The sequence below is a fragment of the Lepeophtheirus salmonis genome, chromosome 7 (genome assembly GCF_016086655.4).
Source record: "Lepeophtheirus salmonis chromosome 7, UVic_Lsal_1.4, whole genome shotgun sequence".
NCBI lineage: Eukaryota > Metazoa > Arthropoda > Copepoda > Siphonostomatoida > Caligidae > Lepeophtheirus > Lepeophtheirus salmonis.
Genome location: NC_052137.2, coordinates 21279767 through 21303027, shown reverse-complemented (window position 1 = coordinate 21303027; position 23261 = coordinate 21279767). Strand labels below are relative to the sequence as shown.

The following is a 23261-nucleotide window of genomic DNA, read 5'->3' as shown; positions in this document are numbered from 1 at the left end:
CTCACATCTGGAATAAATGTCTTGTTTAACAGGTGCTGTTTTTTCCAGCAAAAGAGAAGGAAAAAAAGTTCAACAACTTTCACTTTGAAAAATGCGTCCCCCTTCTTTTTTTATTTTATTGAATGCTATTACTTAAAAGTTAAAAAGAAAAAAGTAGAACGTTTTCAGTAAGAAACAAATAAAAGCGCCATCCCGTGAAAGAAAGCAAATAATAAAAAGAAATGCCAACAGCTGAATAAAAAAGGAAGAGAGGGATAATTTACAAAGAGAAAAAGTAGATGAACAAACCTTCTTTTGTAGAATCCAAGACGCAGGGAATATGAGTGGTATATAAGTGGCCATAAAGATGATGGAGGTCCATGAAATAGCGAGTGTCCCTACATTGTAGTGTTTCTCAAGGATACTTGTGATAATGACGAGTTGTGTCCATTGAAAAGCATTTGAGGCTGAATAAAGGACAAATAGAGCAAGAATTATCCATCTTTTTTTGTAAACCTTGAATTCTTCGATGGGAAGGGATTTTTGTTGCCCATCTTCTTCCTCCATGTTGGAATAATTAGGGCCTAGGCCTGTATAAAAAGGAAGATAGAAAAAAGGAAGAAAATATAATCATAAAAGAGTAGAAAGAGTTAATGCGGATCAAATAATAATAATAGCTGTTTGTACGTGGCTCAGGAGTGAAAAAACAACAACAACAGCTCATAAATAAATAAAAACTTTGTAACTGACAACCATTTACTGTTAAATAAATAGAGTACTTAAATACCTGTTGATACCCGTCAAATTCAGTGAAAAAGCCTCATTGGATTTATTTTTTGTTTTTCATTTATCAAATACAATACATGTATGTAAGTACATACATATTAGTTAGCAGCTGTTCCCTACATGCCCAGCCCCTTCTGCCCAAACGAATAAATAAATATGTAGAAAGCAATTTTCTTATTATTATTGAAATGGCACAATTATATGTATTGCTTGCTTTTTTTTACATTTAGTTTTTTTCTTCATCTAATATAGCTCTCCTTCTTTTCCTTTCTTCCTTGTTTCTTAATGACAAATCCTGTGGTTGAAGTTCTTTTCAGAGAAGAAGAAGAAGAAAGACTTCTTGTCATTAGCAGGTGTTGGCTGTTACTTTTTTATTATTATTATTGCTGTTGTTGAAAGAGAAAATCGAGAAATACATATATTGTACACAGAGGTGAAAAGTAACGAAATATGTACATATGAAGAAAAAATATTAATACATACACAAAACGATTCCCCAAGATTTAAATTCACTTGCACTCATATTAAAGTTCCTTCACTGTATCGTTTCACATACATACATAGTTGAGAAAATACTTGGAATGTAATGGTATATGAAATAGAAAGCTCTCTGTTTATATTGTATTTTTTTTTACCTAGTTGGCTGACAATAAAAATACTTGTTGACAATTTATTATAATTCATATTCTTGTTATTTTTTTTGGAAATCTATAAAGTGGAACAAAGCTACCTAAGATTGATGTACTTTCATAGATACCTAAATATTTTGATTCATATATCAGAACTGTAAGTAAATGTGGAATTAAGAGGAGTAGAGTGGATTCAACTAATTAAATAGTATGCATATGAAACTTTATAAAGTTATTTTGTGTGTCTCCAAACAAAAAATCCTAAGATATAATGTGCTTTTTATGAGTCTGAATATAATCTTTATTATTCAAAATAATGATTTTGTTCAAAAAAATCAAAATCAATTAATAAATAGTTATAAAAATATTGACCACTAGACAACAATTGCCAAAAAAATTAATAAAAGATACAAACCAAGAAATAAATACAATATAGCATTGGAAGACTTCCTTAAAAACCAAAGTGTTCATTGCAAGCATAACTTGGCTTATTTTTTAAAGTGTATATTCAATTTATATCTTATGCTTCCCAAACATGCCCAAAACTTGTTTCTCAGCTTCACAATTGGAAGGGTCTTTAGGGCAGAAACAGTAGCCTCAATAGTTCTTCTTATTTTTGGACATTACCATAAAAATTATTCTCTTAACAGAAGCCTCTGAAAAATGCTTTAATAAGTCCATATTTGGATGTGAGGTCCTCTTTGTTTCCCTCTCCAAAATAATCCATATAGAAAAGTCAAGTGGACTAAATTATGGCTTGGAATCGGGCTATATCTCATTGGACCAGAATCGAACCATGTAATCTGCACATAACTTTTCGCACTTGGTGGACGGGTGAGAGGGGTGCCGTTCTGGGTCTACAACTAGTTACCCTCCAAGTAGTTGGTCTTTAGCCATGGCAAGATAGTGTACCTAATCACATTATAATAGGCCTCCTGGCCGATTTTCTGTCCCGCCTTGTAAAAGAACGGAGGCATCTTTTTCCCAACAGAGGTCACAACTCCTATGACCATTGTTTGGGCCTGATATTTGCTGTGGTAAACTCCTTGGAGTTCTTCTTTTGTTTCTGCAAGCCAGCAGTCGTTTCGGTGGTTGTAGAATTGATTTACTGTGAAAATCTTCTTGTCTGAGAATATTTTCACAATTGACCCATTTGCCTTGATTCATGTAAGGATTTTCTTTTTACGTCTAAAGCCTCCTGGATTTCATACCCTCTGTCTAAAGGTGACGTGGGGTCCTTGTGAAATAAAATAATCCCAAGTTATGCTTTATAGGCCTCCTGATAGCCCTAGGAGCCACAGAGAAGTCGTTTGCGAGGCGATTCATCTACATTATATTCTTCTCCAAACTTAACAAGAACTTCATTTCACCCTTGTAACTATGCATTCTACCTCCTGAATACCTGGAGAGGTCTTTTCTATTTTTTAATCTTGGCTAACTTGAAAACCAGGCTCCTATAATACTTAACAATGTCCGTAATCTTCATCACATCAGCTCCAGTATATAGGGAATCTGAGATGCACTGCCTTTTTGCTTCGCATCTCACTCATGATGATGAAATTACTCAATGATTACTATAGTTTATTTATGTAAAAAGAACGGCAGAAACATAATATCGAAAAATATTCACTAATTCTTTTTATAGTAACGAGGAAATAAATATTAATGAACATTCCACATTTTTCTGCCCTACTCTGTATAAATCCAGAAAAATCAAAACACGACAAAAAAATAAGGTGATTATAACAATCACCTAATTTTTTTAGTCGTATTTTGATTTTTTGTAAATTGTAAATTTGAGACAGTTTTGAACAAAACTTGATGTGGATTCGGAATTTGGGTCTATGACTCATGTCGAATCATCCAATACTGTAAAACATCTTTCATCTTAAATTTTTCTCCTCCTCAAGAAAAGATAAAGTTTTTTTTTTCATATGCTAGAATGAAAGGGTTTTTCATAATTAATCTTTTGTGTTTAAAAGATTATTAGCTGTTAGCAGGTATATTTATATTAATAAGATTCGATTTTAATTGATTGAGAAGAAATCCGTCAAAGTTTATATTTTGAATATTATATAAAAATTCAACATTTTATATGTTATAATATGTAGTTAATTTAGAATTTTTATGAAATACTATACATATTCATGGATGTTTTTTTATAGATTTTAGCATTTAAACTCAAGTTATTTGTACCTTCATAAACAATATGTATGTAAAGTACTACTATATAGAATCAGGTATAGAACCTTTTAACTTTTTAATTGACTATAAACTATCTTATGACAAGATACAACTTTGGAAAAATACGTTTTATAGTACATGCATAAATCCTTTTTGTATCATGTGTCTTTTAAAAAATAATTTATGAACTCGTTAGTTATATCCAGAATCAATCAATTTCAATGCATTCTTTTTAAAAGATATTCTATCTTCAATTCAAAAGTTAAGTTCTTTAAAATGTACATGATAGTCATAAATGGGCTTTTTTTATTTCCCCATAAAATTAAAAAATATATATATATATATCTTTGTGAGTTTTTTCGTCAGTTGACTTTTTCTGATTTAAATGACTGGACTGGAAGTATGTATGAATTCAATAGGAAGTTAATGCACAAAAGTACCTAAGCATGGCCAAATTTTACTTAGTTGTCATAAGTTATGTCAAACTTTTCCATTTTCTTTTAAAAAGATGTGGTTTTGTGCGGACAACGAGCTCTTATACGGCCTAAGATATATAACAGATCAAATAATATAAAAGAAAAATTAAGAGGGAATGTGGAAATAAAAATCATCAATAAACATTCTAATTTGAAATTACCCATCCCAATTATAGACCACTATCCCATTTGTATTAATTTGAAACATAAAATACTGAAAAACAATTTTTAAAAAAAGAATGTAAATATCGAGAGAGTAAAAACAAACACTTAATAATTATAACCAGTTTCTAAAAGCAAAAATACAGACATAACCGAGTAACATTCGCAACTCGTCCACAGCTAAAAACCAGATTAAAAGAACGTTCATAATAATAATATTAAAATACCCAAAAGACGTTTTTCATTTCATTCGTTACTTTTCCAGAATCTATCTATTATTGTCTTTAGTTTAGGATAATATCTAACCAATCAAGAAGGAAAATATTGAACCAAATTGGAGGTGAATTCCCAATCCAAGGAATTTCTCCTAAGAATTCGCAAAGAAAAAGTGGCATATTTTGCTGCCGATAAAATGATTACTTTCCTAATTTCCCCAAATCGCAGTTCCTTGCCATAAGTAAGTCAACTTGCTATTTATAATTTACTGCACGTTTAGTTCAGTAATTAATGACATAATAGGTTTGTAAATCCTAACCCTTTTCTAGTGTGCAAGTGTTGTTACTGTTGGCAACCTGAACAGTGCGTTCTAAGCTGATATCATTGTAATATATATAAATCTCTAAATGCTTAAAACAAATGAATTAGATTGGATATAACCATCTACATAATTTATATATAATTTGAAAGCTACATTAAATGGCATTCAATTATTTTTATGAGATCCACTTCTCTTGATTACCTTAGCCACACGTCACCAGAAGATTTGGCAGGCCTAGGCGATTTTATGTGGATCCAGCTTTGCTATTGTACTGGTTCTGGTTTTGCATTTTTAATTTAAATTCCCTGAATGAATGGAGTAAAATTACTCCGGCTCACAAGGCAGATGTCTTGGCCACAAAATTTTCTCACTTTTGGAGCCTGGATAAGATTTCTATTTTCGGGGGAGAGATCATTCATATTTAGAGGCCCTGAAGAAGTATATTACACTAACAGTGGTAAAGCTGGAGACACATAATGTCACCCGGGTCTTCAAAAGTTTCATGCGCCGTGTGACCAGGGTTATCAAGAGAGGCAAATTTCATTATGCACTATTTGAAAGTAATAAAATGTAGCTTTCAAAAAAAAAAAAATTATGGTTCTACCCCATCTAGTTTCTTCGTTATAAGCCTTCAAAGATTTTCCGTAGTTATATGCCCTATCTGTAATTTTATTCTTAAGGAGAGAAAATATAATTTATCAGTTTTACTCTCCGTCATTCGTGATCACACAGACTTGAAGATAAACTTTAAACTTTTTAGTGTAAGTCCATGTTGGACTCAAAAAAAAAAAAAATTGAGGATGAGAAAATGTGTAATTCCTACCTATTTTCTTGCTTGATAAGGAGTGGGACTTGTGTTTATTTCCTTCATTTCAGAGCTCTCGCAGCTAATTTAATAAAATTTCTTGACAGATACGATGCCTTCCTATGAAGAGTACTTCAAACTGTCATCGTTAGCATGTTATTTTTCCTTTCTTTTTTCATGGCAAGATTGATTACGATTTACATCTGTAACTATTATAAAATATCCTATTCAATATTGATTTCACACATCATATAGGATACTTTGACGGGATAACCATATATGTATATACTATTAATATTACTCCAAAATAAATGTTTTTTATTAAATAATTATTTATTTTCCAAGTAACTTTATTATTATACTAGAGGTAGTACCCAGCATTGCCTGGATTAATTAGGCATCGGCTTACATACACATTTTTCTTCAATAATATAGAATATAAATCCTTAAGAACCCCTAAGTTTTACTCCAAATTTTTCATAAGCACACTCACGCGAAGCTATGTAATAATTCATAAATCATGTGTATTATATCTCAAGAATGAAAGAATAACAATAAGAGTTTGACAAAAAGAATTTAATATATTGGGATGACTGATGAGTACTTTAGTCACTAATAAAACCAAACAAAATTCATGTAAATATACCATCGTTTTTATTTTATTCAAATCTTATCATATACAGAATATGAAAATAAATCATATACATAAGAAATCAATAACAAAAACAGTCAGAAAAAGTTCTCTTGTAATAAAAGCACACGCCTGCAATACGACTACATTATTATTTCTTATATCACAAATATATTTATTATATACATAATGGAACACTATATGCAGTGTACCCGGTAACTCGTTTCCATATATTCATACAGATGGAAAGACAAACTTTGTTTTATTAATATGGATAGTTAATGTATTGGGGCAACACAGTTTATCATGTATGTACATATATAATCTTATAGGCATTCATAAGAAACGCTAATCGCTTTCCTTTGAATATACCATTTACAAAGACAAGTAGATTTTCCTTTCCTTAAGCTTATAGGTTTCCCAAGAAATTAATTGGTATGAATACTTATTGAAGATCTCTATATATTGAGAAAAAAAACCTTACACAACATCGTTATGAAAAAGTATCAACACAACAATTATACAAAATATCATATCAAAGCATTGGAAATGAAAGACCTATAATTTTTCATAAAATGTTACTTTTATTGATAATACCATAGATGATTTGACTGGCAAGAACATCGAATAATTAATTACTTTTTATACAATGGTTATAGAAAAGAAACTTTCGATTAAAAAAAAAAAAAAAGTTTTCTTAATCATCATATTTTTTTTGTTAACAATACCTATCTTTTTTTTAAGGTTATGCCTAAAAGAAAAACTATTAAAATATGTAGATTAGTGACATCATAAGTCATTGAATTTTCAAACTTTTATAAATAAATGTATATATTTATACATTATTAATGAGTTATGGAGCTGATATTTTTTCTTATTCAACAGGGGAATCTATTTTTATATAAACAAACTATAAATAGGGATATGTATAACCATAAATTCTTAAAAAACTGTGCTCCCTGTTCTCCTCTTACAAAAAAACCAAGTTTGAATACATAATTAATACACTAAATATTAAATTTCAAACATTTATAATTTGTTTATATATATTTGGGCCAATGGGTCATTCCTTATAAAACTTATATTCTTTTTCTTCATCTGATTTGAATAAAATTTGGCAGATCAAGTAACCTATTCTTAAGAAACACAAAAATGAATTGATATGAAAGACTAGCTCTTTAAAAATATAAAAAATAGTAAATGGTAGTAAACTAAAGATTTAAAGTTTAATTTGTATGGTCATGAATGGTTTAGGTAGAATTAATCCCTTACCAAAACCAATTTTTCTACTAAGCCATTTGTTGTATTAATATATATATATATATATAATTATACTACTTATAGTTAATCAGCTAATTCAATCAAAAAACCATACTTTTTATAATAGAATAAAAAAATATTAAAAGATTTTGTTGCATAAATTAATAGCTATCATATAATGAATACTATGTATCCATCATATGAGTTGTTTAGCATTGTCTAAAAAAAACTATTGTAGGAAAAGAAAAAAATCTTTAAGAAGTTTTGAAAGAATTTTCTCTTAAGTTGATTTTTTCTTTTAGTTTTTTTTTCATTAGTTGATAATTGCGGGGAACACAAAAAGACGTATACTCTAATTATCTCTCAAAAACAAACTAAGAATGAAAAATCGCTGATATTGCTAATATTGCTGGTACGGTAACGGCGTTGTACTGCAATTCAGTTCGGTACGTATATATTATTACTTATTAAAAATTTTGATATTAAAATAGTTTATTTTTTCGTTTTATTTTTTGAATAAATTTAGATAATGAGGTAAAATTTTAATCCATAAGAATCCTTTTATTTAAAAAAATAAATAATTGATGTATTTGTTTATACAAAAAGAGATCATAATAAAATACATCCCAGTTGACAAAAACCCAGTAGTGTGGAGAGATATATTCTAATTTTCCCAATGTTTTCAAGTTACCTTCACGATCCTTCCAAATTAATAAATAATAAATAAATAATTTCTTCAACTGGCGATATTGTGACTGCTAATCGGTTTGTTCATTACCGGAAAATGTAGACAATCCCATCTATTTGCCAAAAAAAAATTAATAAGTAATAGTATTATATGTATAACTCATGTATATTTTATTTCTACCTTTGTTTTTAGAGGAGTTAAGCATTTTAAGAATAATTTATTTTTGGAGGGAAAAGAAATTATTAAAGAATCAAATATAAAAAAAAAATTAAAAAACTACTTTAATTCCATTAAAAAAACAAACACATTTTACTATTAGACTGTACCAAACCACGTACCGTGAAGGGCGATTTGTAGTTAATTGTGGGTTCAATCTTTAGTCAAGATACTAGGACATGCTGTGGACATGTATACCAACATAGTAAAAAATAAACTTGAAAATCCAATGAGAATTGAGTTCATAACTAGAAAATAACGGTCTTTATTTTATCATAGTGGTATACATAAACGTTTGATATTTAATTTATATGATATCAAGCCTACTTAATGGTGTAAATAGACTATTTTGTTAATTTTATTTAAGATATGTATATTAATAATACAATAAATTAATTATAATGTTAAGTTGTTTTATAAATGCTTGTCAGTTGCATTTCTTTATGAAATCTAATTTTCACAATTAATGTGTATCTATCAATAAAATAGCTTAACTCATTATGAAATATGAAAATAATGTTTTAGACAATTTCAAAAACTTCCATGCTCTTAAATAATTTTATTGGATAAAACAAAAGATCAAAGAAGAAAAATAAAAAGTTTAGTGAAAGAACATTTGTCTTCAAGACATTTTTGAACATTGAGTGTTTCAAAATGAAATTATTTATTTGTAAAAATGTTAGAAGAGTATTTTCAAAGGCCAATTTTATTTCATTACTGGGGTATAAATGAAGAATAGGCCAATAATGTTACTGTCTACAGTCTCAATATTTAATTTTTACTAACTTTTCTATATTTTGGTATACACATTCGCTGGTGTAATGATCAACAAAATATTTTCAGCTATATCCATTTATCCTGGCACACAAAATCCAAATCAGTTATCGATTCATTTCTTATAGCACAAATTTAATTGCAAACAATGATTATTTGATTAATAAATCACTTATTTAAAAACACAACTCCCATATAATGATAATTAATTTTGTTGATAAATGAATAAGTACTGTTTGTATGTTTTCAACTGTTGTTATTATACATACACATACTCGTAATATATAATTAATACATCTAATAATTAATTGGCCGTTATTATTATAGTTTCATTGTGACCTTTGACATAAAATTATATTTTTGATCATTTTGATATAATGTTTATAGTAATTAATATCTAAATATCATCTTGAATCTTAGCTTTGATCATAAATTAAACGTATAACTTAAAATCCTTTTTGAAAGTTATCTAATAACATAAATTATGAATGAAATTAAACTCAGTTTGATTCCTTGTTGCTTAAAACCATATAAGTCATTTTAAACATTATGTTTTGACAATTGAAAAAAACAAAAACAAAAAAAACAATATTTTAAATCTGTTGGCACACGATGAGCAGACAATTTTATAATATAGAGGATAACTCACGAAGAAAGCCTCGTTGTTATTCTCCGATTTTCATGAGCATACCTAATTGCTCAAAACATAGATGCTGTCACCTCAAGAATGAAAAAATAATTATAACAGTTTGAATTTTTTTTAATGTGACAATAAAATTATACTTTTCCAAAAATCATTTAACCCTCAAAATATTATTTAGTTGTATAACAAAAATGATATTTTATCAGAAAGAGTGGAGCTGAGGTTAAAAAAACCACGAAAAATAAGCATGATAATCCTGATAATTAGAAGAATATTTGAGAGGAGATCAGTTTTGTTGTCATAACGTGTCATTAAGGTATCTCTGAGATGCGAGAAATACACACAAGTCACATTCCATATCAAGCAAGGACAAAGTCAGGAATTACTCCGTTTCAATCCTCAATTATTCTCTGAGTCCAACAAAAAACTTACACCTAAAACTCCCCAGCAAATCTTCAAAAAATTTCATGAGCGCACACTCGTGGATACAGTTTATTCTTAGATGTTACCTCCTCAAGAATGAAAGAATAATGATAACTGCTTTACAAAATAATATAAAAAATCTTAAGGATGTCAACAAAACATACTAACTTTGGATTTAAAACCCTAATGATACCCCAACTTTTTCCAAAAAAGGATATATTTGATTTGAGTATTTTGTATTGATCCAACGAACAGAAATTTGCAATTTTATTGAAAAATATGTATATTTGCTTTGAAAAAAAAAAAAAAAAAAGTCGAAGATTTTCTTTTTTAACGTGACAAAAACACTATGTAAATATTTCAATCTTGGATTATTGAATGTGCTTAATCTTAGAAAGTTATATTTATAGTTTTTGTAACTTTGTGCTCAAAGTAAATATGAATATTTACTTAAGGTTTATTTAAGGTAGGAGTAAAACTAATTTCGTATTTCTCAATTTATTTCAATGCTTTATAGGAAGTGTTACAATCATCCGATTTAAGCCAAATATGCCCGTTCTGATCGATAACTTGTTGTCAATGAGAATGCAACTTCATAATATTCTTATCGTAGAAGCCTTGTCCCTATTGGCAAAAACTTGGACAACCAATTTTCACAGCCCTCAATTGAGGCCAAATGGTAACCCCAAGCGCTTTGGATATAGACCGGAACAGGTGGTAGTCACTTGGTACCAGGTCTAGACTGTAGGGTGTATGCATAAGAAATTCCCATCCGAGCTTCTGGAGCTTCTGGTACGTCATCAAAGATGTGTGCGACCTGACTCAGCCTTGATTATATCTTGTTGTCTCCTATTCACCAATGCACCGATTCTGTTCTGTGGCCAGCTTCAAACAGTCGAGTTGTTCACAGTAGAGGATAGAATTGAGCAAGGAAAAAAATTGCTGAACGACAGTTGTGTAACTCAAAACGAAAGAGTATCAGCCCCATATACATTGCAAATTTTCTTGGTGGCTTTCAACGGGAAGTATAAATGTAAAGTATGGCGAATTTTTTTCCTTTGATACCTCCAAACTATACGCATGATAATTCACGACTGAACTGACCAAGCTCAATACTGTCAAAAAGCGTTTGCACTATACGCCCACACCTTTAAAACGCTCTATCGTATCATCTGATGTGACCAATAATAAAAAAAAGATATATCTTAGTTTAAAAAAAGGACAAAATTACTTTTTCTCCGACATAAATGAAATTGTAACAATATATTCAGTGGGTTCAAACACAGTAACCAAAATAACTTATTTTTTTTAAAGTTAGAGAATAAGCTTTCAAGATGTTTAAACTTTTATTTATTGTTATGATGAAATGACAATAGTGACATAAGTAATACAAGAAGAAGTAACCCCAAAAACTGAATTGTTATCCAACTTATTTTAAAATTTAAAACTTTAGAAACTTGTTAAAAATTTAAATACATTGGAGTTTTTCATTTCTTTAGAAGGTTCATCTAAACTATTTTTTTGTAAACTGTTTAAGGTAGATTTACTTTTTGAATAAGCAATACAACAATGAATAATTCTTAGTAAACTAATAAATTTTCTTCATTATATATAGCAAGAAATTAAAATGAAGAAATCATAAAGTTCAAAGGAGTTTGTCAATATTGACATGTTATAATATTATTATTATTTTTTTTTTTTTTTAGTTTTTTGACACATACATCTTTTAAATGTCTTTGAAATGGAATAAAAACATAAAAATAGTTCATAGCCTCTTAAAAATAAAAAAATAATTTATTTTATTTTATTAAAAATTACCTTGTGAGAAAATTCCTTTGATGATTTAAAAAAATAGAGCAAAAAAAAAAGAAAGAAACTGAAAACAAAAAGTTATTGAAAAAAGTTCAAAATTAAGTTCCGACTCAAGTTGTTTTAATATTATCATTATATAGGTACTTATTTTGCTTTGAAAAAAAGTAATACTTGGAAATTTATCATATCTATTTATAAGTAGACATTTCAATAAACTTATATTAAACAATAAGGTTTTTTAAGAAAAAAAGTATTGAGTTTACAATTTGCAAACATTGAAAAAAATAAAGGTGCTAACTTCAAGGATTTTAATTAAGCAGTAGGTGCATAGTACGCTGAAGTGATGCCACTAACACATTACTTAGTAACGCGTTACTCTAAACAATTACTTTTTTATAGTAGCGAATAATAACACGCTACTATTTACAAAGCAGTATTCAGATTCAAGTTACTTACTATTTTTGTCATTTTCCTTAGAAAGTAAGTAGTATCTTCCGTTTAATTAAAATTCCAAAATTAAAATTTTTCTTGAAGTATAATGCTCTAACCCCATCGAGTTCTCCTGGGTGCGGCTTTTTAGTCTAGGCAGTTTAATTTCAAAAAAGTTTCGGAGTAAAATAATCTATTGAGGGAAGAATATGTATGAATAAACTACTGGTAAAGTGAATCACTATAAATCAAGATTAGTAAATGAATGGCGTTTGAATGAGTTACATGGATAGCAGGTAAATGTGAAAGCTATCCAGACTCATAGGTGTTAACTGATTTTTTGTAACATTCTTTGGCGATTATAGTGAAGATCAAAGAGTCGTTTTTACTCAATTGACCAACACTGATAGATCTAGGCTCTTCAAAATGGTTTCAAATTTACCTTGCTTCCTCAAGAAGTTTATTGAATCATAGCAGCAATTCAGGCCTCATGCCTACTTTCAAAATACAGTCTAGCTACCTGAACCATCTAAAAAGTGATCTCGATGATTCAAATGTCATCTTTCTTGCTAATTTTACACAAAACTATTTTTTTTTTTGTGCTAAATGAAGTTCAGAGGTTTCATAAGAAAAATTCTATGTGTTATTGCCATTCAGTTGTCCTCTACTTTATGTCAGACAATGTTATTAATCATGTTTCCTAAAAGATTATTTCTAATGACAACACTCACGATGTACTCTTTGTTTATAAAGTCATCGATGTCATCTTGAAATATTTGAAAGTGAGATTACTTGGTTAGCAGTTGTTTGTATTCGCTTACTGATGGTTATGCAAAATAGCAAGATGCTTTACATCCTTTGCTAATTTAAAAGTGAGTTTAGTATCAAAGCTTAGTAGAATTTCTTTTCTACTTCTTATGGGGAATCCCATGCAATGTGTTGGGCGGTACTGTCTAACGCTGCAGAAAGTTTAATCAGGCCCGACATCAACCAAATTCAATCTGCAGACATGAACATAAAAGTCAAGTCCTTATACCCTAATGGTCCATCAAAAAAATTCCATTGGCCATTCATTGGATGTATTTTTTTTTTGTTCAAAGTTTTGATGCCTGTGACTTTAGTGTAATGACAAACGAATTTTATCAAATGTTGCAGCTTAAATACTTATTTCAAACAGAAAGTTTTTCTTCAAAATCTTGCAGAAATTACTTGAATTTGTCTCAGAAAAGAATTTTTTTAATTAGATTTCACCCTGATCTTACTTTGAGATATGGACCGCAGAGGAGGGTGCGGTCACGGAAACAGAAATAGTAATTTTTATAGGTAATGTCTTTATTTATCGGTGTTTTTTTTTAATTTTAAATTCTACATCAAAAAATGATCATACTTGGCAATTTTATTTTCTACGAGTACTTCTCCAAATATTGCCTAAATTAATTTTCCGATTCTTATGTGAACCAGTCTATATTTGGAAAATGGGATTTAACAAAAATATCAATAACTGGGGAACACCTGATGTTAACGATTTCCAATTTTGCCATAGGAGTTATTACAATAAGAGGTCAAACATATCTAAAGATGAATAAATTTAAACACCTATTCGTAAATTTGAAAAAAATTGGCTGATTTGAGATGGAATGGCCATGTGGCAACTCTGGTACTCTGTTAGTGCTTATTTTTAATTATGAAATATAAACCGGTCTTGTAGTAAAAGTCAGTCTTGATCTGGTCCCACGTTATTTTTTTTAGAAAATAAATTTGAAGAAAAAAAACACTTTTTTTTGTTGAAAAATAAAAGTTTTTTATGTATTTAGAAAGAAAATTTTTGTTTAGACCGAAATTTGGTCTCGGTCCTTGTCTCAACACTATTACTCAGGTATCTATCCTCATTTGGTGAGTCATTTTCTGCTTTAAGAGATTGAATAACAGTTGTTATATAACAAATAATTTTGGTCTTTTCCTCAATTTTTTTTTTTGTGGAGACAATACACAGACAGGAAAGAATGATACAAATGACTGAAAAAGTTTGAAGCAAGCATATAGTCAATTTTTAGGGTGAGATAGATATACAAATAATAATTCCATCACATTTTGAAACATTTCATAGTACAAGTTATATAATCAAAGAATAGGTTAGTTAATGTTTAATAGAAAGCATATTCAATATAAGTAATAGCTCATCTACAACAGTTAGATATCACAATCAGATTACATTTGGAAGGTGTAATCTGAATAGTGTAGATGCAACATTATAATGCTTTTTATTCATACTGATTGATACTGTATGATTTATGTATGATCAACTTTTTCATGGAATGAATTACATTCATACTTATGTATAATTAGAACAAAAATATTTTGAGGTTATAAGATTAAGGTCAATATAAAATTTCATTTTCAAACAAATAAATTATTTCAATATTAAAATGATTATTTTTTGATTAAGTTATGTTAATATTTAATGCATTAAATTATTTATGGCATTGACTGAGTTAAGATAAATATGTAATATAATGAACAACTGTAGAAGTTGGAATAAATTGAGTTTTTAGTCTCAGAGTACATAAAGTTGAGCCAAAAATTATTCGTACCCTTTCAATATTTGCTATATCTATATCGGAAATTTTGACAATCATTATTTCTGATAATATTCTTTTTAAAAATGTTTTTGATAATAATTTCTATTGTTTGTTTAAAAATATCAACTTATTATATAAATATTTTTTATGCTTCGAAAACAATTTTTACTTGTCTCAAAAGTATTCATACACCTCAAAAAAAAAGGCAAAATAACAAACACGTATTTTTTATCATGGTGAAGTCTGGAAAGATTAAGGGACTTCAATAAAGTACTCGAGAGATCAAGAATTTCTTTGAACAATCTTCTAAGGTATAAAAAAAGTGTGATGAGCCAATTTCTTATTAAAAAAATCAACATTACCAAGACCAAGGATTACAGTGAGGACATCCGCCAGCATGTAGTCAATTGCCATAATCAAGGTGATAGCTACAAAGACATTTCTACCAAGTTTTCCATCCCAAAATCCTTCTCTGTCCAGTACATCATCACCAAATCCAAAAGAACAGCCCATGTCCAGAATCATCTTCGACATGGTATGAGATCAATGCTGAGATCAACACAATTTTTTTGTTGGAATTTTTGTGAAGCTATTAATAGTTTGGGGCTAAGCTGTATCTATGTAGGTGTGCACTTATTGAAAAGGTATTCAACATCATATTTCGAGTTTTCTTCATGATAGGTCATAATGATTGATACAAATCCGGTGTATTTTTAGCTCACCCGTTGGAAAACTGAAAAGTGAATTTTATTTTCCTAAGCTGTTGTCATTATTATTTAGCTCCTGAGGAGTGAACTTCCTTTCTCTACTACATTCAATTACATTCAGAACCTGATTGAACATTTGTGTATCCATTTAAAAATGGAAAATAACTTTAAGGATTTTTTGTGGAGTAAGACGTTGTCAGACTCAGAGTAGAATTGAGGATTGATATCAAAGTAATTCTTGCCTATGTCTTTCTTTATTGCACACAACTGCTTATGGCTGATATAATAAAAAGTCATATAACTAAGCTGCTCTCCTCTAAAACATTTTTCAAATTGTCAGGGTTACCATGCTGATTTTGGTTTCTATTTTTAAGCAATCTCAAAATAATCTGGATTAGCCTATTTCCTCATAATGATAACACAAATTAACAGATAAACAAGAAGGGAATCCTCCAAAAAATTGTTCAGGTACAGTCTTTCAATATATATATACTTTTCTGATTTTAAAACCTCCACAAAAGTGGAATTTATTTATGTATAATTTTTGTATTGAATTGATGTTGTCAATTTTTAAAATGCATTAATTAAATTTATATGTACGAGGGAGGGAGTTTATAAAAGAAATCACTTTCAATCAGGATACACAAATACTAAAAAAAATAAATGTATACATATAATAATCTGTAAGATGAATGATAGAACCACTCTTTCTTTTTTTGTATAGGAATATATTTACAAAGCAGTTTCTTTCAAGAAAATTATTATTATTATTTTTTTTTTATGATAAATTATCTTCGTTTATTTCTTTAACGCTAATTTTCTTTCTATGGTAGCATTATAGGAATAACATTCCTTTTACTGAAACTGTATATATATATATAAATCTCCTTAATAACTCGGTACTTTTTCATATATTTTATTACGCGAGCAGTATATTTTTTATAATTATAATATAAACTTGTATAAATTGAAACAAAACAAAAAATCAATACAATGTAGAACTTACAGTATCTAAAAAGCTCTTTTTTGGATCAAGAAAACAACAGAAAAACACATCTACTTTGCTTTTAAGTAGATACATTATACAATGTCAATATAATATCACTTCCTAATTAGTGGGTATGTAATTTGTGTGTGGTCTTGATAAATGGATGACCTTTGTTTTACTTTATCTCAAATGATTAGAATCTATTTGTTAAATGTTAATAATAAATATTTTTTAGAAATAATTCTTCAATTCTATGATTTGACAAAAGGTTTAATCGTTTTAGGTACTGTTTTGATAATTTGTAAGGGAAAAATATAATTTAGCATGCTTCTAAATATATAGTAGTTAAATATCGATTATAAACAGACTTTAAATATTCTAACTAACCCTTATCGCCAAATTGCTATCACGTACGTAAGACAAAAAAAAATTCATAGTAACGTTAAAAAAAATATATATGCACTTAAGTATGTGGAGTACACAAAGTTTATATATACATAAATGAGATTTAAAAGAAAATATGATTCAAGTGGATGATCATCATATTCTATTTAAATTTCCAAATTTATTAAGTTAAAGGGTTATGGCGTTGTTGGTAATTTCATTATATTCTTCGACTGATAAAAAACCATATTTCTAAAGTTTGAACATAAAAAAGATGATTTGTGTGCGTTTTAAAATGGGTATGCATAATGTCAAATTCAGATCTTTAGTTTTGTAGTCTTAATGACGACTCAAACCCTATTAATTTTTTAGGGGGAATGATACCGATTATTTAGGGGTCAAAAACCGATGACCCATTAATCGGTCAAAGTTTTTTTTATTGAAATTAACCTTTAATATCTGAGTAAAAATAATCAAGAAATGTGAAAGTATGGTCTTTCTTGTAATAGTACGTATAATTTTCGTTATCTATGTAGCAATGCAAATCATATGTTAATATTCTGAGGGATTACATCGTACCATACTTTATCTGATAATTTTTTAATGGTGAATTCAGTTTTAATTTATAGATACCCCAAGTATTTTTTATTGTTTGACAAAATAGTTAAAATTGATAGTTAAAACTGATGTCATATACTTTAAATGGACTACCTTAATTGACTGTGCTGGTAAAAAATATTACTTAAAAGTAAAAGATCTTTCAGAAATGGCCGAACTGGACCCGCTTGGGTTTTCAATAGTAAAATAATTGAAGATGAAAAAACTAAATAAACAAGAATCGCTGTAAGTTAAGAAAGCTTATGACCTATTAAAATCATTTAACCCTATGTGAGTGAACACCTTCTGTGGCGTAGTTAGTGAAAAAATAAAATAATATTATTACATGGTAAATACAAATTATCGAAATTATAATATTTTCTAAGCTATTTCACTCATTTTGTAAATGTGAATTAAAATGCTTAATATATATGAGCACCAGACTTTGAGGGAAAATACACTATCATTTTTAATTAATATGTTTTGATTCATATTCTTATGAAATAAGTAGATACTACTTGAATGCAATAAACAGAATAACATCATACATTACGCACACTCCTCACATCAAAAAAAGATAAAATAAGTATCTAAAAGGGAACAAATTAATTGAATTCATCAAATCTTAATTATCGATTGTAAAATATTTGAATAATTCCTTAAAATGACATTATTGGAACAAGAATAAAGTTGAACTTACTATTATTGGACATTTTAGATGCATATCTACATATTTATAGATAAATGTAGTTCAAAACACTTTTATAGAAGGCGGTGTACAGAAAATCCGAGTTTACTAACAAAGGGTTAATGTCATTTTTTACAGGGAAAATATATTATCAGTTTTGTTTTCGTTATTTTAGGAAAATTCAATATTGGGAATAATCGAGTACGTCTATTATCTAACAATAAATATAAAACTGCTTAAAAATTGGTCAACTTGATCTTCTAATCTATAAACGTAACGGTCAAGTTCTATATCTTCAATATATCATAATTGAACAATGAAGAGCTATTGAGTACATTTTATTTTAAGACTATTTAAGATGATGAATATATGTTCAAAGTGTGTAAATATTTTTTCAAATTACTCTCAAAATATATATAATTTTTGAAGGTGTCTCCCTTTATTAAATTATTTTCAAATGACTGGGATCATATCAAAAAAAGACAAAAAGATTTGAGATATATTAATCAATATTGTTTTTTTGACTGTACGTAACAAAAATGTAATAATGCAATCAGAAAAATAAATAAATCCAAGACGGGAATATGAACAAATATATACATATACAAACATGTGTATTATACAATATACATATGTACACAATTGAAATATAATAAACTTAAGAATATGGCTTTTTATATCAAATTTCAATTTAAATCTCTCTGTTTCTCTTAGTGTACGTCTATATAATATTTATTATATAGAAGTTTCTCTCCAGATATACTGTTTTCCCGGGATGTCAAGAAATTTTAATTTAAATAAAATTTTCTGGGAAATATTTTCTACACCCTAGAAATCCTGTATTTTGTTATTGAATAATATTAGCTTCATTTAATACGTTGTGTCCAAAGTGACCGACCGATACATACAGTGCAGGTGGCCCACTGGTGGGTTATTTCAAAAATTTCAGTAACTTCAAAAACATTGTACAGACGTATTTTTTTAAATTTTATCACCTTTATTTTTTGAAACATATTGATTATACATCTGAATGAAAACAATCAGTATATTTCGAAATTCCATGAATACGGCAATAATTTCAATATTTACGAGTATTGACATTTTAAACTCACGTTAAAGATACGTACCTAGTGACCCTCGCACGTAACGAGTTAAATATATAATTAATGAAACTAAATTTTAAATACACAAATAATACTATAATAAGACTAAAATTAAATTGAGTTATGTATATCTCAATGTGTACAAAAGTTATGGTCGATTATGCATTTTGTACGCTGTGTTTTAACTTGACATTTGACCTTGTCTCTCAAAATTTAATGGCCGTTTACTGAGTCTGTATATACTCTTTTTAGCAAGTTTGATCAAAATCAATCTGTAACTCTAGTCAAAATCCTGGTGACCAACAAACAAGCAAACAGAGGTAAATATATAACTTCCCTTCAACTTTGTTGGCGGAGTTAATAATAATTATCACTTGGGTTAAAGTTTGTACGATTTGTGCTTTGAATTACTTGGATTCTAGTAAACCACAAGGTGTATTTTAGACCTGGGCTGTGTATTTCACATTTGTAAAACTCGCAGCTACACCATAACTTACGTTCTAAGTTAGTTTGGCATGTGGGTTGGATTCAGGGTTTTGGAATTCCAAAAACGGGAAACATACGCTTTAGAAAACCAACATAGGTAAAATTAGTGATAATGAAACAATTAAGAAAATGAGAATTCATTAGTAGGATTAGCTTATAAATGATTTTTTCTTTAAAAAATATAAAAAGCAATACTTATACTTTGCAGTATTTATTATTTCCTCACGGAATCCCACTTCACGACAATGTCCCGGGAAATTGAGAAACTTTAGTACATATATATGTCAATAAAAATAACATTAATACATTTATCATTGAATAAATAATGTTGATCTCTTATCTATGGAGTAAAAACAAAAGAAGATAAATCGTGTATAAGTCTCCTCAAGTACTTTGATTTTATTAGATCAAAGAGTTATATTGCACAAATATATTATAGAGTATGTATTTAATAATACTGATTTTATTTGTGATGATTAAAATAAAACAAGGAGGATTGACTTATATACATATATATAAATTTAAGTATACAGAAACAAATTGACACACATCTTAGACGTACAGAGAGTTATAAAGCAACATACATTTTTTCAAACAAAAAATAAAGTGACAGATTTATAATCAAATAATAGTTTGGGGAAAAAGTAATTTCGTATTTCCCATCCTTTTTTTTAACTAAGTATATCTTGTTAATTTTTGGTCACATCTTAACTTACGATATATAATGTTCCAGAGGTATGGATTTATAATACATATGCTTTTTGTAAAATATTACACTGGCCCAGTTCAGGCGTGAATTATTGTGCGTCGGGTATGAAGGTCTCAAAGAAAAAAAATTGCCATATTTTACATTAATACATGTTGAAAGAGACAATGAAAATTTGAAATGTATATGGGGCCGATACTCTTTCGGTTCATACTGCACAACTGTGGTTCGACAGATTTTGTTTTTGTGTAGTGAATGATGCACTGGGAGGCATATCGTCGAAAAAGTCGATAAAATCATGAAAAATATCGAGATAGTGCGACACATTAGCAATCGTAGCATCGAATAGTAGCTGAAATTTGATCATAAAACCGTTTTGAACCACTTGCAGAAGGCTGGCTACAAAAATAAACCCGAATAGAAGAAGAATCGTGTTTCATCAAGGCAACTCTAGGCCGCACACATCTTTGATGACAACCGAGAAGCTCTGGGAGCTCGAATGGGAAGTTCTTATGCATATATAGTCTGGACCTGGAACAAAGTCCCTACCACCTGTTCCTGTCTATGGCCAATGCACTTGGGTGTACAAATTTGCCCTCAATGGAGGCTTGTGGAAATTTATTGCTCAAGTTTTTTGTGCATACAGACTACGAAAAGGGCATTATGAAGTTTGATTCTCGTTTGTAACAAGTTATCAATAAGAACGGAGCATATTTAGCTTTAACCGGATGATTGTAAGACTTCTTATATAAGTATTGAAATAAAGCCAAAAAATTAGGAAATAACTTTTTCCCCAACCTAATAAGGAACTTATTATATCATTTCTCTGCAAATAAATATGTTGAATAATTATAGAAGTTATATCATAATACATAATATGTAATAATATATCCTTTACTTTTCATCTTAAATCATTATTGTCCTATTTTTTGAAAGGGATGAGAGGAGAAGAAAATGAGTAGAACACTAATTAAAAATGTAATAAATAATTCTTTAAAGATCAAAGTCGAAAAAAAAAGACGGGAAAAAGATAGTGATAACGCCTTATCTACATAATATGTATATTTCTAAGAAAGTTATTTACCTTTGCAGAATGTTTTTTTTTCTTCGTGAGGTTGTGTTCGTCTCTTCAGCAATGGAAAAAATTGGTTTTTGTAGTTAGGTGATGAAGTAGGACATTCAAATAATATAACAGGAGTTATGAATATTTTATATCTATCTATTGACCTATTGAAACTTATTTGACACTACAAACTATGACAATAGTTATTCTTGGATATTTTTTTTCTGTTCACTCTCCCTTCTTCTTTTTAGTTTGATTTTGATATATTTAAGTATGTCTGTATATGTAATGTATTTCGCGGACAAGGATGAAATAAATTGGAGTATATACATTGTAGTATGGATTGTGTTGAAAAGAGTTTAGAACGAGCCTAGGATTTGATTCCCTTTTTCATTTACTCCAATATCCGGGCTATAATTTCTGCATTACACTTTATCCAATCTATACAATGATTACATACATACACACATGGGAGGTCATAGAATAAAGGCAATTTAAAGCTTTTTATGAAATTGGATGTATGTGTTGTACATAGATATAAGACTTGTACGAGCACACTCATTTCATACATATACTTATCATGGCTTTTATTCATTTTAAATACATATGTAATAATATGTAGTTACTATACAATAATACAGTTTGTAAATATAGACAATAGGAAAAACGCTTCGTTTTTCCTTATGCTCCCCATAATAATAATTGTTTGAATTAATAAATAAAAGACATGCTAATGGAGCTCCAAGGCTTTTCTTGCGCACAATAAAAACTTTTCTTAAGAAATCACTTACATTCTTATAAAAGCAAGTGAAAATGACAAAGTATATTGATGAGAAACTCATCGTAGAATAAAATAATTGATACAAACTTTACTCAAATAGTTTGTATGTACATATACTTGAATCTTAATATCGGAGTAGAGTTATTTGATATTTTAAGTCGTCTTCTTAGAGATATTTAATCTTCTCCAGATATAAAGAAGATTTAATTTACAGACAAGGTACGGTGTTACGCCGCGTTGAGGATTTTTGGCCTCCCAGCATGGAGATTTCAAATCGAGAGGTATCAAATGTGACTGGATTCCCATCCAAACTATGCAAATATTTGCAGGTCTCTTCTGGAGACGAATGACTCCATATCTGTCATCAGATACAAAAAAAATTGGCCAAAAAAGTCTATACAAACGAATGTGGCCGTCCAGCAGTATAGATCTTAATTAGATGAACTATTTCTAGAGCTACGTGTAATCTAAAACAAATTGAACATCTCATTCCAACAAGGATTCCGTGACTGTCTCCATCATGGAGAGAATTACCAACATGTCAATGAACTACCTCGTCATCTCTTGCTCCTCCTTCAGAGCCTAGATCCGGGATGTGATTGATGTTGGAGGCAAATGAGCTCTTTTTCAACTTTTATATCTACAATTCAAGCCAATTTTTAAGTAAATCTGCCTGAAAATGTGGTCTTTGAGAGAACTGAAAGATTTTTGAAAAAATGCACAAATTTGATATTTATACTCTGT

General features: G+C 28.9%; 1 protein-coding gene across 4 annotated transcripts in view; it reads right to left on the bottom strand.

Annotated features, from left to right (window-relative positions):
- The window catches only part of HisT (Histamine transporter), a 34759-nt gene extending 12463 nt beyond the window's left edge, over nt 1–22296 (bottom strand). The window contains exons 1-3 of one of the 4 annotated variants that reach the window (XM_040716337.2): nt 9141–9357; nt 8477–8602; nt 289–569 (exon numbers count right to left, since the gene is read on the bottom strand). In XM_040716337.2, coding sequence (XP_040572271.1) covers nt 289–546 — 258 coding nt within the window. In that variant the 5' untranslated portion in view covers nt 547–569; nt 8477–8602; nt 9141–9357. Of the gene's footprint in view, nt 1–288; nt 570–766; nt 892–8476; nt 8603–9140; nt 9358–21757 lie in introns of those variants that run through there. The other 3 variants (XM_040716335.2, XM_040716336.2, XM_040716338.2) reach the window with 3 other exon arrangements.
- Nucleotides 22297–23261: the final 965 nt, after the last annotated feature.